The sequence below is a fragment of the Chroicocephalus ridibundus genome, chromosome 3 (genome assembly GCF_963924245.1).
Source record: "Chroicocephalus ridibundus chromosome 3, bChrRid1.1, whole genome shotgun sequence".
NCBI lineage: Eukaryota > Metazoa > Chordata > Aves > Charadriiformes > Laridae > Chroicocephalus > Chroicocephalus ridibundus.
Window position 1 is genome coordinate 102,288,335 of NC_086286.1, and position 17,847 is coordinate 102,306,181.

General features: G+C 41.9%; 1 protein-coding gene across 2 annotated transcripts in view; it reads left to right on the forward strand.

Moving 5' to 3' along the window:
- The window catches only part of HMGCLL1 (3-hydroxy-3-methylglutaryl-CoA lyase like 1), an 88,484-nt gene that overhangs the window by 9,103 nt on the left and 61,534 nt on the right, over positions 1-17,847 (forward strand). Inside the window, exons 2-3 of one of the 2 annotated variants that reach the window (XM_063330295.1) lie at positions 15,273-15,350; positions 16,376-16,483. In XM_063330295.1, the coding sequence (XP_063186365.1) occupies positions 15,273-15,350; positions 16,376-16,483 (186 nt within the window). The remainder of the gene's footprint in view (positions 1-15,272; positions 15,351-16,375; positions 16,484-17,847) is intronic. The other variant, XM_063330297.1, reaches the window with a different exon arrangement.

Consider the following 17,847-nt stretch of genomic DNA (forward strand, 5'->3'; position numbering starts at 1 on the left):
CATTGGTGGAATGTTAGGTGAAGCCCATAGGGAAATAATTCAACAGCAGCATCTGGAAAGGAACTGTATGTGGCTTTAGGGTTTACTTTTAATGCAAGTAGTTAAGATGAGATTAAATATAGGTGTTAGTATGTGAGAAATGGGGGAGCAAGGTAAGTGATGAAGGTATATCATGTGGAACACTGGGATTAGGAAAAAGATTTAACAGAATCCACAGCTGATCACAGCTGAATTTTTAAAAGCCTGGAAACATAATTTGAATTGAACTATATTTTGGCTTCATATAAAGCAAAACAGCTTACATGAAGAATTTATTAGGAAAGGGAAGAGAGAGGATAGGCAAGTTCCTTGGCCCAGCCATGTCTCACTTTTGCCTGAATAGTATGAAGAAGACAGAAAGTTAAGCTACTAAGCCAGCTGGCTGATGGCTATACAGAGAGGAATCAACTGGTGATTGAGAACTGTCTTGTCTCCCAGCTGTTTTTTGATATTTAGGACTTGATTCAATTGCATAAGCACAGTTATCTGGTGCCGTGTGAGATGCCCTGGAGTAGCTGAGATGGCTTATAGGATTGGCAGATGGCACAGATATTCCATATATACCTGTTGATCTCTGCTGCATTAACTGGAAGTCAAGTGGGATGCATCTCAAATGCACTAGGTGCCTGTAATTAGCCATCTGACTTGTGCCCTTACTACTCAGCTGAGTTGTTTCATATGCTTTTGGCCATTGATGATAGTGCTGAGAAGTGGCTTGATTCAGCGATGCACACTTCATTGCTGATGCCTTTTAAGATGTAATGTTATTATCAGTTAAATGGGCAGAAAATTTTAGTATCTAAATATGCTCACATTTGACTGTTTCCGTTGTGAAAATGGAACATTTTCATAATGTCAAGAATGGTGTAACATTCAAGATACCGTAATTTCCTTCCTACTGTTGGAAAATTATTATGGTAACACTTTGCAGATGTTATTTTTCTAAAGAGTTTTATAAATTGTAGATTCTCCTGAAGGATGAGTTGCCAACTGTGGCTAAATAAATAGCCATTAAACTACTGTCATTTTTATCAGAGTCTTTTGAGAAGGGAGGTATGGAAAACATAGTGGTGAGCCAGCTGCACTTGAATTAAAGATTTCCTTGATCTTTTAGGCACTGCCTTTGGATGCAGAAGGTGATTTCGATGACAACAATAATTGAGAATAGTTGAATTACTTCCAACTTTTTACTTGAGTTCTTAAAGATCTATACATAACTCACTTTTATTGACAATGAGGTATTTAAAGAGACTTATCTGATAGAGTGCATGGGCTGGCTTGTCAATGTATTTGTTTTCTCCATTGATATCACAAAGCATTATAAAGGGCGAATGACTTTCACGTGTTGGTCTTGTAAGGATGATCATGCCTCTGCTTTTTCAATGTGTGGAAAAACACCACTGCTTCTGCCTTCTAGAATTCTGTCTTCAGTCTTGCCTGTAAAACACCATGCACACCATAATACTATTACCATAAATAATAGTAAAGGAAAGTGTGGGAGGTTTTGGCTCCAGTGTCATCAGTATGCTGTTGATCTCAGTTCTCTGTATCCTTTTCATCCAGCCCAGATGGTAGGGTGTAATTGCTTTTCCAGGCTTTGACCAAGATAGGGATATGGATGAAAGTGAGTTGGCTGCAGATCAACTTGGTTAATGGAGAAATGCTGCTTGTTAGCCAAGGGAAGCATTTAGGGAAATAGAAAGTAGAAAAAGGTAATGTATACACCATGTCATGAAAACACATTTTTAATTTTTGCTAAAGTAGTCATTTTAGTAAGTAAGAGGCTGTGTTGTCCTCTTACTAACAACAGAGACCTCTAGTACCATTTATTATTAATTACTCCATTGTAACACAAGTCTAACTGTGGTTGTCTATGCCTCTGCTACCACCTGACTCTAATAATATATTCCCTTCATCATTATTTTGCAAGTTATCTGAAATTATCTGTGACTACAGCACATCTGTCTGCTTTTAGGTTGCATGAACTGTTAGCTGTATTTGACACTTATGTTCAAACCTCTGCAATTCCAGGTGCTCTACCTTTGTTGAAAATAGCAACAAGTGTTTTTTAGAAGATGGCAAATCAAGTTGTCAGTGATAATTCAGAAAGTTCAGACTCATCCCGCAGACTGTTATTTGAGCGATTTGGTCTATTTTTTTGTTCTGTCAAGTTGTGAATGATTTTATGTAAAGTAGACACGTGAATATTAAAGAAGGAATTTCTTTGTTTTATAAGATTGTGAACAGCCTTTGGGCTTGATTTCATCCTTCCGAGTATTTGTCCTGTAATGCTACTACTTTTTTTCAGAACATCCAACGTCATGGCAGAGAATTGGACGTGATTTGCAGTCACTCTTAGAACTAGCTACTCCTTCTGTTAGACATTCAGTCCCCAGTTCCTGAGATTTCCTTTTTGCAGGGCTGTCAGAACAGCAGTTTCAATAGCCTGCCTATGGAACTTTCTGATCCACTGGAGCTCACATTTGACAAATTTTAAGTTGTGACCACCAGAAATGGTTGTGTGACTCTCAACTGACATGTAATAAGTTGTCCTTGGCATTGTAGTTAGAATGTAGCATGGACTGTCATGATTTAAAATCAGTAACTTTATGCAATTCAAGTGTTCACATTTCTTACCTTTGCTTACTAAAGGGAAAGGCTTCTAGGGGTCTGTAATTATCTTCACAGCATAATAATTTTAATGCATATTTTCCAGTATACTTTCACTGACTTTGTTTAAATTGGAGGCAGCCTGGGCTGCAGTGATCATGCACTGGTGGAGTTCACAGTCCAAAGGGATATGGGTCAGTCAAAGACTAAAGTCAGGACCCTGAATATTAAGAAAGCAGACTTCCAGCTGTTCAAGGAATTAGTCAATAGGACCCCCTGGGAAACTGCCTCAGGGACAAGGGAGCAGAACAGAGCTGGCAGATCTTTAAGGATGCTTTCCAGAGAGAGCAAGAGCTCTCAATCCTCAGGTGTAAGAAATCAGGAAAGGAGGGCAAGAGACTGGCATGGCTGAGTTGAGACCTGCTTGTCAAACTGAAGGGCAAGAAGGAAATGCAGACACAGTGGAAGCAGGAGCAGGTATCCTGGGAACAGGGATGCTGCCCGGTTGTGTAGGGATGGCGTCAGGAAGGCCAAGGTGCAGCTGGAACTGAACTTGGCAAGGGGTGCAAGGAATAACAATAAGAGCTTCTACAGGTAGGTTAGCCAGAAAAGTAAGGTAAAAGAAAGCGTACCCCCTCTGATGAACAAGACTGGTAAATTGGTAACAATGGACAAGGAGAAGGCTGAGGTATTCAACAATTTTTTTTCCTCAATCTTCACTGGCAGCCTCTCTCCCCACACCTCTCGAGTAGATGAACTGCAAGGCAGGGACTAGGGGAGCAAAGTGTCTCTACTGTAAGAGAAGATCAGGTTCGTGACCACCTGAGGAACCTGAACATATAAGTCTATGGAACCTGATGAGGTGCGTCCCAGAGTCCTGAGGGAATCGGCTGATGTAGTTGCCAAGCCACTTTCCACGATATTTGAATAGTCATGGCAGTCAGGTGAAGTCCCTGATGACTGGAAAAAGAAAGGAAACATTATACCCATTTTTAAAAAGGGTGGAAAGGAGGACCCTGGGAACTACTGACCTGTCAGCCTCACCACTGTGCCTGGGAAGATCATGGAACAGATCCTCCTAGAAGCCGTGCTAAGACACATGGAGGACAGGGAGGTGATTTGAGACAGCCAGCATGCCTTCACCCAAGGGCAAGTCCTGCCTGACCAACTTAGTGGCCTTCTATGATGGAGTGACTACATCAGTGGACAGGGGAAGAGCTAAGGATGTCATCTGTCTGGATTTCTGTAAGGCCTTTGAGAGATATCAAGGTGCTGGAGTGAGTGCAGAGGAGGGCAACGAAGCTGGTGAAGGGCTTGCAGAATAAATCTTATGAGGAGCGATTGAAGGAGCTGGGACTGTTTAGTTTGAGGAAGAGGAGGCTGAGGGGAGACCTCATCGCTCTCTACAACTACTTGAAGGGACATTGTAGAGAGGTTGGTGCTGGTCTCTTCTCACAGGTAATTAGTGATAGAACAAGAGGGAATGGGTTCAAGCTGCAGCAGGGTAGGTTTAGGCTGGACATTAGGAAAAAATTCTTCACAGAAAGAGTGGTTAGACACTGGAATAGGCTGCCCAGGGAGGTGGTGGAGTCACCATCCCTGGATGTGTTTAAGACTCATTTAGATGTGGTGTTAAGGGATATGGTGTAAGGGAGAACTTTGTAGAGTGGAGATGATGGTTGGACTCGATGATCCCAAGGGTCTTTTCCAACCTAAATGATTCTATGATTCTATGGTCCTCCACAACATCCTTCTCTCTGAATTGGAGAGATACGGATTTGGTGGAGTGATTACATCAGTGGACAAGGAAAGAGCTACGGATGTCGTCTGTCTGGATTTCTGTAAGGCCTTTGACATGGTCCTCCACATCCTTCTCTCTGAATTGGAGAGATACGGATTTGGTGGAGTGATTACATCAGTGGACAAGGAAAGAGCTACGGATGTCGTCTGTCTGGATTTCTGTAAGGCCTTTGACATGGTCCTCCACATCCTTCCCTCTGAATTGGAGAGATACGGATTTGGTGGAGTGATTACATCAGTGGACAAGGAAAGAGCTACGGATGTCATCTGTCTGGATTTCTGTAAGGCCTTTGACATGGTCCCCCACAACATACGTAAACATATAATGCATATCAACTTCTGTCTCCATGGCTGATGGCATCGTGAGAGTTTTGGCTTTTATGACAATGGAACATTCTTTGCTGACTGTAAGCTGTTAGGGGGGGATGGAATCCACCTGTCTAGAAGAGGCAAGGGAATCTTTGGCAACAGAATGGCCAACTTGGTGAGGCAGGCTTTAAACTGAAGGACTTGGGGGGTGGGGTCCAAAATGGCAATGCCATTGCATCTGACTAGGGAATAAACCAGGCCAACCAGAGCACTGTCAGACGTTCCTTGGCTGCTTCCCAAGATGACAACGAGAAGGCCAATCACCCCAAGAGTGTGTATGGCTGTGGTGGATCCTCTTGCACCCCTCCAGGGAAACCTGCATGCTCTATTACCTCTCTGAAATGCCTGTACACCAACACACAAGCATGGGGAGTAAACTGGAAGAACTAGAGATCTGTGTGTGGTTACAGGGCTGTGATCTCATTGCAGTTACAGAGACATAGTGTGGTAGATCACATGACTGGAATGCTGTCATGGATGGCCACGTACTTTTTAGGAAAGACAGGCCAGCAAGGGGAGCTGGTGGAGTTGCTCTTTTATGTGAGAGCAAGTAGAATGTATCTAGCTCTGAATCTTCATTTTCTGGATGAAGAACGAGTCGGGAGATTATGAGTAAGAATTAAGGGACTGGCTAATAAGGGGTTGTTGTTGTTTACTACAGACCACCTGATCAGGAAGAGGAAGTCAGTGAGGCCTTCTATGGACAGCTGAAAGTAGCCTCACCATCTCATGGGGGACTTTAACCACCCTGATATTTGCTGGAAAAGCAACACAGCCAGGCACACACAGTCCAGGAGGTTTCTGGATGATTCAGAATGATAGCTTTTTGAAACAGGTGGTAGAGAAGCCAACAAAGAGAGATGTGCTGTTGGATCTTGCACTAACAAAGAAGTACTAGTTGGGGATGTAAAGGTTGTGTGTAGCCTTGGCTGCAGTGACCATGATGGAGTTCAGAATCCTGCGTGGAAGAAGCAAGGCAGTAAGTAGGATTACAGCCCTGGACTTCATGAGAGCTAACCTTGGCCTCTTCAAAGACCTACTTGTATGAATGCCATGGGCTAGGGCACTAGAAGGTAGAGGGGTCCAAGAGAGCTGGTTAATATTCAAGCACCATTTCGTCCATGCTCAAGATCAGTGCATCTCTATGAGTAAGAAATCAAGCAAAGGAGGCAGGAGACCTGCATGGGTGAGCAAGGAGCTTCTGGAAAAACTCAAATGGAAGAAGGAAGTTACAGAATGTGGAAAAAGGGACTGGCCACTTGGGAGGAATGCAGGAACGTTGTCAGAGTCTGCAGAGATGCAACGAGGAAGGCTAAGGCCCACTGGGAATTAAATCTGCCAAGGGATGTCAAGGACAACAAGAAGGGCCTCTTTGAGTACATCAGTAGTAAAAGGAAGACTAGGGAAAATGTGGGCCTGCTGCTGAATGAGGTGGGTGCCCTGGTGATGGAGGATACAGAGAAGGCAGAGTTACTGAATGCTTCTTTGCTTCAGTCTTTACTGCTAAGGCCAGCCTCCAGGAATCCCAGACCTCGTAGGTGAGAGAAAATGTCTGGAGAAAGGAGGACTTTCCCTTGGTTAAGGAGGATCGTATTAGAGTTCATTTAGGCAAACTCGATACCCACAAATCCCTGGGCCCCAATGGGTTGCACCCACGAGTGCTGAGGGAGCTGGCAGATCATAGAATCATAGAATAGTTTGGATTGGAAGGGACCTTTAAAGGTCACCTAGTCCAATGTCCCCTGCAATGAGCAGGGACATCTTCAACTAGATCAGGTTGCTCAGAGCCCTGTCCAATCAGATGTTATTGCCAAGCCACTCTCCATCATCTTTGAAACGTCATGGAGGATAGGAAAGGTGCCTGAGGACTAGAGGAAAGCCAATGTCACTTCAGTCTTCAAATGGGGCAAGGAGGACACAGGAAACTACAGGCCAGTCAGTCTCACCTCCATCCCTGCAAAGGTGATGGAACAGCTCATTCTGCATGTCATCTCCAAGCATGTGGAGGAAAAGAAGGATATTGGCAGTGGTCATTCACCAAGGGGAAATCATGCTTCACCAATCTGATAGCCTTCTATGATGGCATGACTGCCTCAGTAGATGAGGAAAGAGCAGTGGATGCTGTCTACTTCAATTTTAACAAGGCTTTTGACACTGTCTCCCATAACATCCTCATAGGTAAGCTTAGGAAGTGTGGGTTAGATGAGTGGACAGTGAGATGGATTGAGAGCTGGCTGAATGGCAGAGCTCAGAGAGTTGTGATCAGTGACACAGAGCTGGGGGCCTGTAGGCAGCGGTGTTCCCCAGGGGTCAGTATCAGGCCCAGTCTTGTCAACATATTAATCAATGGCCTGGATGAGGGTACAGAGTGTACCCTCAGCAAGTTTGCTGATGATACAAAACTGGGAAGAGTGGCTGATACACCAGAAGGCTGTGCTGCCATTCAGTGAGACCTGGACAGGATAGAGAGTTTGGCAGAGAGGAACCTAATGAAGTTCAACAAAGGCAAGTGTAGGGTCCTGCACCTAGGGAGGAATAACCCCATGCACCAGTACAGGTTCGGGGTTGACCTGCTGGAATGCAGCTCTGTGGAGAACGACCTGGGAGTCCTGGTGGACAACAGGATGACCATGAGCCAGCAATATGCCCTTGTAGCCAAGAAAGGCTAGTGATATCCTGGGATGCATGAAAAAGAGTGTGACCAGCCGGTCGAGGGAGGTCATCCTCCCCCTCTACTCTGCCCTGGTGAGGCCACATCTGGAGTACTGTGTGCAGTCCTGGAATCCCCAGTTCAAGAAAGACAAGGAACTACTGGAAAGAGTCCAGCGGAGGGCTACGAAGATGATCAGGAGACTGGAACGTCTCTCTTATGAGGAAAGGCTGAGACACCTGGGTCTGTTTAGCCTGGAGAAGAGAAGACTGAGAGGGGACCTCATCAATGCTTATAAATACCTAAAGTTGTCAAGAGGATGGGGCCAGGCTTCTTTCAGTGGTGCCTGGTGACAGGACAAGGGGCAAAGGACACAAGCTGTAACACAGGAAATTCCATCTGAACATGAGGAAAGACTTCTTTGAGGGTGACAGAGCACTGTAACAGGTTGCCCAGAGAGGTTGTGGAGTCTCCTTTTCTGGAGATATTCAAAACCTGCCTGGATGCGTTCCTGTCCAGTCTGCTCTAGGTGAACCTGCTTTGGCAGGGGAGTTGGACTAGATGATCACCGAAGGCCAGAAGGCCAACCATATCCTGGGCTGCATCAAAAGAAGTGTGGCCAGGTCAGGGTCGAGGGAGGCAATTCTGCCCCTCTACTCTGAGCCTTCAGCACAGGAAAGGCATGGACCTATTGGAGCGGGTCCAGAGGAGGGCCACAAAAATCATCAGAGGGCTGGAGCACCTCTGCTGTGAGGACAGGCTGAGAGAGCCTGGGGAAGAGAAGGCTCTGGGGAGACCTTATTGCAGCCTTTCAGTACTTAAAGGGAGTTTATAAGAAAGATGAGGACAAACTATTTAGCAGTGTATGTAGTGATAGGACAAGGGGTAATGGTTTTAAACTAAAAGAGGGTAGATTTGGACTGGATATAAGGAAGAAATTTTTTACAATGAGGGTTGGTGAAATACTGGAACAGGTTCCCCAGAGAAGTGGTAGATGCCCCATCCCTGGAAACATTCAAGGTCCAGGTGGACGGGGCTCCCAGCAACCTGATCTAGTTGAAGATGTCCTTGCTCATTGCAGGGGGGTTGGACTAGATGACCTTTAAAGGTCGCTTCCAACCAAAACCATTCTATGATTCTATGATATTTAGTTAATTTGAGGCAGGGAAGTTCCTGTGATTGCTAGTGCAGACTAGGACAGGTCTCAGTTGCCTAAACATAGGTGACTAGTGCCATCTGAAACACCTAGTTCTTCACTGCTCATTAGATAGAATTCTTTTTACGAAATATTAATTTCTAATTTCTAAATGGAAGTCATAGTTTTTTCTTATTATTTGTTAGTTAATATTATTTGCACTTTATGCCCTTTGTCTTTACCATTAAAGTCCTCTTTGTAAAGATTAGATCAAACAACTGGCCATGCCAGCAGCATAAGTATTTATAGTTCAGTTGAATTCCCTTGTGTTTAAAATCATATTTCTTTTGTTGTCATATGAATGACTTGTATTTTATTGTAAACAGCCCTGCAACAATTTAATAAGTGTACTAGTAGCTTATATTAGAATTTAATAATTAATGGTAATGACAGTAGAAATGTTAGAGTTATTACAATAGAAATCCCTACAGTGAATTCTCAGTCAGTTCAGATAATCTCCTGATATATGTAAATCACTGCTCTTTCATGAGCTCGCAGAAGGCCTCTAAATGAAAGTTGTAAGCACGTTCAAATTAAATTTGAAGAGCTGGACTAAAGTAACAACTGTAGGTTTAATCCCCAGTATAAGAGAGATGTAGACATACTGGATCAGACCCAGCAAAGGACCTTGAAGATGGTTAATGAATTGGAGCATCTGTCATGAGGAGAGGCTGAAAGAGCTGAGTGTTTAGCCTGGAGAAAAGGCTCAGGGGGATCTTACATGTACAAATATCTAGTAGGGTGAATAAGGAAGACAAAGTCACTGACAGGATAAGAGGCAGTGGGCACAAACTGAAGTACAATAAATTCCATTTAGAGATCAGAAAAGTCTTTTTTACTGCGAGGGTGGTCAACACTGGAACAGGTTGCCCAGGAGTCTCCATCCTTGGAGATACCCAAGACTCAACTGAACACAATTCTGGGCCACCTGCTTTAGTTGACTGTGCCCTGAGCAGGGGTGACTGAACTAGATATCTCCAGAGGCTCCTTCTGACACCAACGATTATTTGGTTTATTATAGATAAGTTAACTCTGCAACTAACTATTATCATTCTGTAATGATTTGCTTGCATTTTATGTTTTGCCCTCCTATGGAGGCTCTCCCATTGACTGAATCCTTTTTTTGAAGTAGGAAGTGCAAAACTAGACACAGTATTACTACTCGTTAAGTGGCAGGCTACTGTTTTTCTATGACATCCCTGTTTATAGCCTAGGATTAGATTTGCCATTTTATTTTCTTCTTTTATTTTTCTTGAGAGCAAGATGTTCCTGACTCATATTCAGTTTGTTATTTGTTTTAATATCTCAGTCCTTTTCTATAGAACTGGTTTTTCAGGTACACTCTATCTTCTATTTTATAGAAATCTTTTTTTGGGAAGTCAGAATTATTAAAACGGAGAAATAAGCATGATACGTGATAGAATTTGTAAAGGACAAACGTGCAAAAATTAGTCAGTCAATGTCAGATACAATAAGGATAGTCTTAAGTGTTATGTATTGTTTTTATTGAAATGCATCATATTTGTTTCTTTAGTATGTCACTGGAAATTTGAATTCCAGTCCTGTTGTCTAAAGCACTTGCAACTGCTTTGTTTGTGGTATTTCTGTGCTATCATTCAGGTCATGAATATGCAGTGATATCATAAGAAAAAATTACTTAATGAAAGCCTCTCAAGGGCTGATGAGTTTTGTTGCTAGTCATGGCCTCTTCCTGGCTATTGTTCTCCCAGTGGTCATGTCAGCAGCATATGGCAGAAGTTCTAGGACGCATACTCAGTTTATATTTAGTGAGGGATATTTACCAGGTATGACCCACTGTTTTCTGAATATCTGTTTATATTTTTTATATCTCACAGGTGAATCTTCTTCATTTCCCCCCTAGTTGCTTCGGGAATGAATATGTTTTATATCTGCCTTCCAGCAGTGTGAACTATATAAACAAGTCTTTGCAATACCACTTCAATCATTATTTGATTATGTACTAATATTTTAATGTCTTCCTGTTTATTTCCTCTATGTCTTGTAAAGTTCAGAGACATCTGTGTTCAGAACATTGACCACTGTTTTCTTTGTTCTCCTTCCAGCAATTGTATTATTTATCTCAGAGCCTTCTCCCAGTTTTTGGGCATTTGTCCTTGTCACTGCACATATATATGGAGTTCTGATGCCACCACCCTGCTGATCCTTGTTTAGAACTGCTTTCCTGAATAATTCTTCCTTGCACAAGATGGACCTACCTTTGCTCAGTTGTCCTCTATGCCAGAACACCACCTTGTGGAAAAGGAAAGCAGAGCTTCCTTTTTGCTTGGTTAGAAAGATTGAAAAGACCTAAACCTTCAGATTCTTCTCCTTTACTTTTGTGTCCTTTCAGTTATTTCTGAGCAGCTCTGGGTAATATTTGCCTGTGCCATTAGTGGCGATATGAATGAGCTGCATAGAATAAAAATCTGAAGGCTGAATGAACCTCAGCACCTTTACTAGAAGTTCTGAAGCAGTGACAGAGCTTAAAAAAGTATTTTTATATAATTTGATTACATTTATGGTTATGTTAAGAAGATTATACTGCTCTAATTAAGGGTTACTAGGATTTTCTATAATAAACTTGAATATTCAGCTATTTATAACTCAGGGAAAATGTTTCCATACAGAAATTTGGCATTCAATCTCTCAAGCTGAATGGTACCGTTTTTCTTTTTTAATTTTTTTTTAAAAGACTCTGTGGCTGCATTCTGTTTTGAGGGAGGCAATATTTTGTGGTTTTATATGCTTTTTGTTCTCCCTTGGCAAGGCTCGATACATGGAAAAAACAAATTTTCCAGGCCCTTAGTCTTTTATGTCAACTATTTCCTTTTTGATTTTTCAAACATTGTACTTTGGTAGTCATTACTTTTTAACAGAGCCACTGTATAATTCAATAAGCAGTCACCTCTAAATATCTACCATAACTACTTTTTAATACTTTGTTACGTGAAAATACTTCATACAATACAATTTCATAAATACTTTTCCTGAAAAAAAGATTGTTTACCTGGCATGTTTAGTGTTTAATGTGTATTTATGTAATGTTCACCTTTTTTGGATTCTCTTATAAAAACTACTTCTCATTTTTCTGTTTATTTCTGTTTATATTTTCTATTTATTATCTGTAGGTTATTTAATGCCATACTTGATGGTGTCGAAATTCTCTAAGTTTGTCTCATTGCTGGTTCCAGCAATCCTTCCTTTTACCTAAGGGGATGGTGCACATTTGGAATCCTCCAGTTAGAGTTCGTGACATTCAGTCCCTCAATTCAGGAAGCCCAAGTCCTGGTTAAGGTCTAATGCCATCCAGATAGCAAACAGAGACATGTTTAAACTCTGAATAAGTTCTTAAAGACTTCAGTCTGTTCTGTGGATTTGAAACTCGCCTAGTGAATGCAGATGCCATTGAACCTGGCACAGAATGTGACTGGTGGCTCAGGTGACTTCTTCAGCTGTGTTTCAAGTGATGTCCAAACATTCTGCAAGTGTGACGCTGGTCAGAAGGCTTCCCAAGAAAGCAGGGAATATCTTTTTCTTCCCGACAACATAGTCAAGTACGTATCTCCAAAATTCTTAGCAGAATGGCCTAGCTGCTAGGTTACTGAATATTCATTCATAGGACAGGTGAGATTAAGGTGAAGAGGTACTGTTTTCCTCCTCTGATTTAGCTTGGACCAGAGAATGGTGAAATGCTAGAGTCATCAGAAGATAGTACATGTACTCATGTAGTCTCTGATTTGTTTCTGAGTTTTATCCAGTAATTACACACTGTAAAATGCATAAATAGTACACAGGGGCCTGAACCTAAGTATTCTGCCTCCCTTTTACTTGCTTGTTATCAGAGCTTCAGCAATGCAGCACAACAGAAATTATTAGTTAAGTTGGGGAAAGAGATGATCAGAACAGGATATGTGAGATGAGTAAGAAGCTGTCTGAAGAGGAAATAAGAGATAATGTTGAATACAGATTTATTAGACCAGTTATTAAAGAGACATTGGTGGTCTTTTTTTAAGATGTGTTTCTTCTATAGCACTAACCCAAATTTTTTGAGATAATATATGTTTGTGGTAAAGTAAGGTAATCGTGTTAGTCCAGATGCTTTCACCAGGAAATATCAAAGTAATGTGATATGCTGATGACAGAAAGACAGGAGGAGACTTTATCAGTGCCACACTGGGATACCACACAGGAGGAACTGAGTTGACCTCGAAGACAGGAGCGATCAGTGTACTATAGATGAAACTAGATGAAATTCAGTGCAAAGCAAGACTCTTCTGGACTACGAACCAAGATATTTCCTTGAAACTGTTAGTTCATCAGCTCAAAGAATGGAAGGATTTGTCTGTGGTACTGCCTTGAATTTCCACTGCGTGGCCCTTGTGAGAATCATCCTGTACACGTTTCTCAGTGTCGTGTTCAAGAACAGCAAATTGCAGCTGAGACTGACTAGTGAACAGGAAGGCTATACAGAAAATCAGAGGATGAGAGACCTGGACTATGGCTCAAAGAGATAATATCACAGCTGGAGAATAGAAATCAATACTTGAAGGCCTTTTGCAATTCCCATTCCAAACTTCTGTCCCCTCCGAAACCCAAGGGCTGCAGACATCCTCTGAACGGCCACATGAATGGCTATTGCATGTGCTGTAGCTGTGTGAACTGTTCTGTAAAGACAGGTACAGCTCTTTGATTTCAGCAGAAGTTTTACCGCAGTAGGAACTGAACAGGATTTACAGGATTTGGCCTAGAAATAGAACATTTTTGCCACTGAAGTTTTATGGACATTTTTCATGCTCTAAATTAAGCTTTGGCTCACATAATCTATTTTAGCTCCTTTTTTTTTTAATTTTGTTCCAGTCACAGCTTTACTCATAGTGCAACTGTGGCATTTGTCTTGTAACAAGAAGGATCTGATAATCATGAAATAACCCAGATTTATGCCTGTAGTGCTGAAGTGGTGCCATATTTGTGAAAATAACTTAAAAAAAGAGAAACAATATGCAGCAGATGTGAAGGTTTTACCTTCACATTTAAGTAGGTTTATACTGTCAGCGAGTGTGGGCTTAGCACAGCCTGACAGAGTTTTAACTTACCAGATGTTCCACGTGATCAAATAGATACTATACAGCTGTTCCCCATTCTTTTTACTGGGCTCAGATAAATATACAGTAAATGCTCTGAAATATGTTTATTGTGTTTTGGCTATTATTGTGCTGTTACTGCAGAGAATTTACTTTAATCCACAGGCACTGAGAACGTGGGGAGAAACCAAAGGAGCTGTAGAAGTGCTCATTTTCCATTACCAGGAGGAGAAATTAGCGTCTGCTAATTAGCTGACTGATGATACTGGACAGGGAGGGATGAAAAATGGAATTTTCATCTGGTTGTGGATGATGTGAGATTAGTGGCTGTATTTACACACTGCAGAAGTGACTTCTGGTCTCTGGGCAAGCTGCGACTCCTGTGGGTGGGAGCCGTCCCCCTGGGTTGACGGTGCTGCTGTTCCCATGGGCTGTAACTCTCCAGGGAGGCAGTGGGCGCAGCGGTAGCAGCTCTCCGACTGGTAGCTAGTGCTAATCCCAGCACAGGCTTTCAACACCGGAATGGAGACACTGGGTCAGATTCCGTATTCAGTGCAATACAGAAAACAGGGAGCCTGCAGAGCTCCTGGTGAGGCTGCCTCCCTCCCTCGCTGTCCGCTCCTGCGGGTGCAGGCGGCCTGCCCCAAGTTGTCCATTTGATGTATTTTTGAAGACACACAGCTTTTGGGGGTCAGTCTAAGAAACTGCTCTGAAATGTTTCAGGATTTAAAGGCCCGGGTGACGTTAACTACCACACCTGTCAACTTGATTCAATAACAGAGCAGCTAAATAATGAAAAAGGAAGTTTCATTTCCCTTCACCTGCTTTTCTGTTCTTGTTTCTCCTTCCTCCCCCTCCAACTCCCCATGCTCTCCCTAGCCCTTTGACCTTACCACTGCTTTCCTTCCCTCTTGTCACCATCAGCCTCCTGCCTTTCCAGAGCTGCTCTTACACCTGGAAAATTCTTCTTGTCTACCAGGGGCCTTCCTTGTTATCCTTTAAATCCTTCTTTAAAACCATCATCTTCAGGAATCACTTTCATCTTTCATTAATAATCTCTTCAGCGTTTCTTGGCTGCTCGGTTATTTTCAGATTTATAGCCTAGTCTTGCAAACGTTTACAGAGAAGTAACCGTTCAGTTAAATTGAGAACATTCAGTTAGAATTTTGGAGGACTGGATCATTCGTTGGGAAGCTTTTTGAAATGGGAATATTTCTCACTCTGTAAAACACAATGTTCATTTATGGTTTTATGTACATTTTTATAATAAACATTTGTGGCCTCAGAGGAGCAGTGGAACATGCACGTGGATAACTTCTGCTTTTAACTTCCATTCCCTAACTCAAGGTGTGGGACATGTTCTCATAGGTTTTTAAAGGCCTTAAGCAAACTTAATGTTGACAATATGACTTTATACCGAGAATCATATGAGAGGACAAGTATAAGCTGTACCTTTGATCTTGGTGACCTTCATTGTTTTGTGTTTCAGTATTGATTTTTATTTCAGGAATCTCAAGCATCTGGACTGCCTGAGTACATAAAGATTGTAGAAGTTGGGCCAAGGGATGGATTACAAAATGAAAAAGTAATTTTTCTCTTTTTTTTTTTTTGTGTGTGTTTTGACATGGATACCTGTGTTATTTTCATTGTGTAAAACACAGCCATCCTGCTAATCATGTTTCTTCTTATATCTTATCTTATAAATAAATATATTATCTTATATATAAATATATATCTTATAAATAAATATATTTATTTCTTTCTGTATTAATAACTGTTTTATATATTAGAATAAAAGTATATTACTATTTAGCCAGATATTAAACCATATAATTTCTTTCTATACTTGGTTAACTAGCTTTTCTGTTATTCAACTGACGTTTCTTTTTCTCAAATTTGTCTTGTCAGTCAATAACATCATTGGTAAATGCCATGAAACACTGGCTATCTTCATAGTATGTGTTTGTGCTACAAGTGCTGCTATGGTAGGAATAGTACAATAGGTTTCATCATACTTTTTGCTGAACAGGCATGGAAAAAAAAAAATTACTCTTTTGATAATATTATTTGCCTGAAGGGTGGTAGGGAAGCATGGATGAAGATTGAAAGAGACTATCTAAAATACGGTACATGTATGAAAACAGTCATCTGTTTCCACAAACAGGAGGATAAGCTTACGTATATTGTTGTTACTGGTGTCAAAGATGTTGGTAGTATTAACAGAATGGAATTACTCAGCCCCAGCCGTGGAGCTTTTTTCCCACATTTTTCTCTGGTTGGACTAATTTGGCTACTTCGTTTGTCGCTTCTTTGCTAGGTTGGTGGTTGGTTGCTAACAATTAGTGAGACCAGATCTATAACCATTTACACAGAGGAAGTTCCTTATTCTTTTGTGGTGGACAAAAAAAGGAGTAGGATCATGTGTACTGTCTAGTGCTTTGCTTATCCAGTAGCTTCCTACTGTCAGGAAACTGTATAGTTATGGTATAATGTATGACTATAGTTCATTATATAAAAGAAGTAGTATTGATTATGTACTGAGAACATTTAACTTACAAAAGTTTCTTACTGCATGAAATACTTTACTTTAGTATGTCTTCATGTCCATAGGTGATAGTGCCAACTGATATCAAAATTGAGTTAATCAACCGGCTTTCCAAAACAGGCCTGCCTGCAATAGAAGTGACCAGTTTTGTTTCATCCAAATGGGTCCCTCAGGTATGTAAAATCATCGCCATTCAATTTATTGAAACTGAACTTTTTCAATTTAAATGCCATTCCATGCAGTGTTGTTTTCCGGTAGTATTGCCTGTATACAAGAAAATGGAACAGAAATAATGTTGCTTATTTGTAAAATCAGATGCCGTTGTCACAGTTTTGAAGTTTTATGCTTTTATTCAGGTCAGTTGAAATTGAGCTAGTTACTAAAAAGTAGTCAAAACTGAAGTAAAGCCAGTAAATTGTGGAGAAAGCTGGTTAAATCCCTAACTCATCAGCAGCAAGAGCAGATTGCTCCAGAAGGGAAGGGGAGCTGGAAACCAAGCGTGATAACACGGGGAGCAGAGGTTGTAGCCTCCTTGACCATAGGGCAGTCCAGCAGTCTGTGAAAGCAGAGCAAGTCTGGTGCGGGTAACCAGGGCAGGCAAGAGGACACATACTCAGGTGAGTCTGCAGTGATGTGGCAGGTGCCAGGTTAAGCCAAGAATCAAGTCTGGGAGATGTAGTCTGGATCCAATCAGTAAGGTACGTGGCCAAGTGCAGCTGCACTGTTTCTCAGGCAGGGAGGAAGTATGAGGGTGTCTCAGCTTAAAAGTTGCTGTGAAGCAACTTTTGCTGTGAATTTGAGTGAAAAGGGAGTGTGGGCCGTGTTAAGACTTCTTAAGAGAGCTGTTTGGGGGAGCCTCTGCTGATCTTCCAGCTTTTATTGGTGAGCTCCAAGGCTGATTGAGGCTTCTCAAGTTGCTGTCTTCTTATCAGTGATCTGGCCTTGAGTGCAGGCAGCTAAACTCCTAGGAGGGGAGCACTCCAGGTCCTGATCAAAAGAAATTCCAGGAGTACAATTTGCCACGGTTACAACATAGGATGTGAGAAATCTTAAATATTGTCATTGGTCTCCAATCAGAAATAATATAGCAGGTGATTCCAAATTTGCCCCTTGCAGCACGAGAGTAGGAATTTGTATGTGTGTGTGTATCTGCAAGGGACAGCAGTAAATGGGGAGTGAGAGAACTGGTCACAGGATGCTGAGTGGGGATAAGAGGTGTGGAGAGTAAACACTGAGTAAAGGGCAGACAGGATATAGGATGCTGGGTGTACGCATAATGGTAAAGATTTGAGAACATGACACAGTTGGGATGCAGAGTCCTGAGTTTGAGTATCCAGATGAACAGCAGTGGGGCTGATCTCTGGGGAACAGTCATGGTGGAAGGGACTTCTTGTGGAAGCAACACCAATTCAGAGACCTAGGATCAGGGCAGGAAAACCTAGGCGGACAGGGCTTGTGCAAAGTGGGTAAACTTCTCAGGAGTGCTCCCTAGCACCAAACCAAGGGAGTAGATTCCCCAGGCCTATAGCGTGGACTT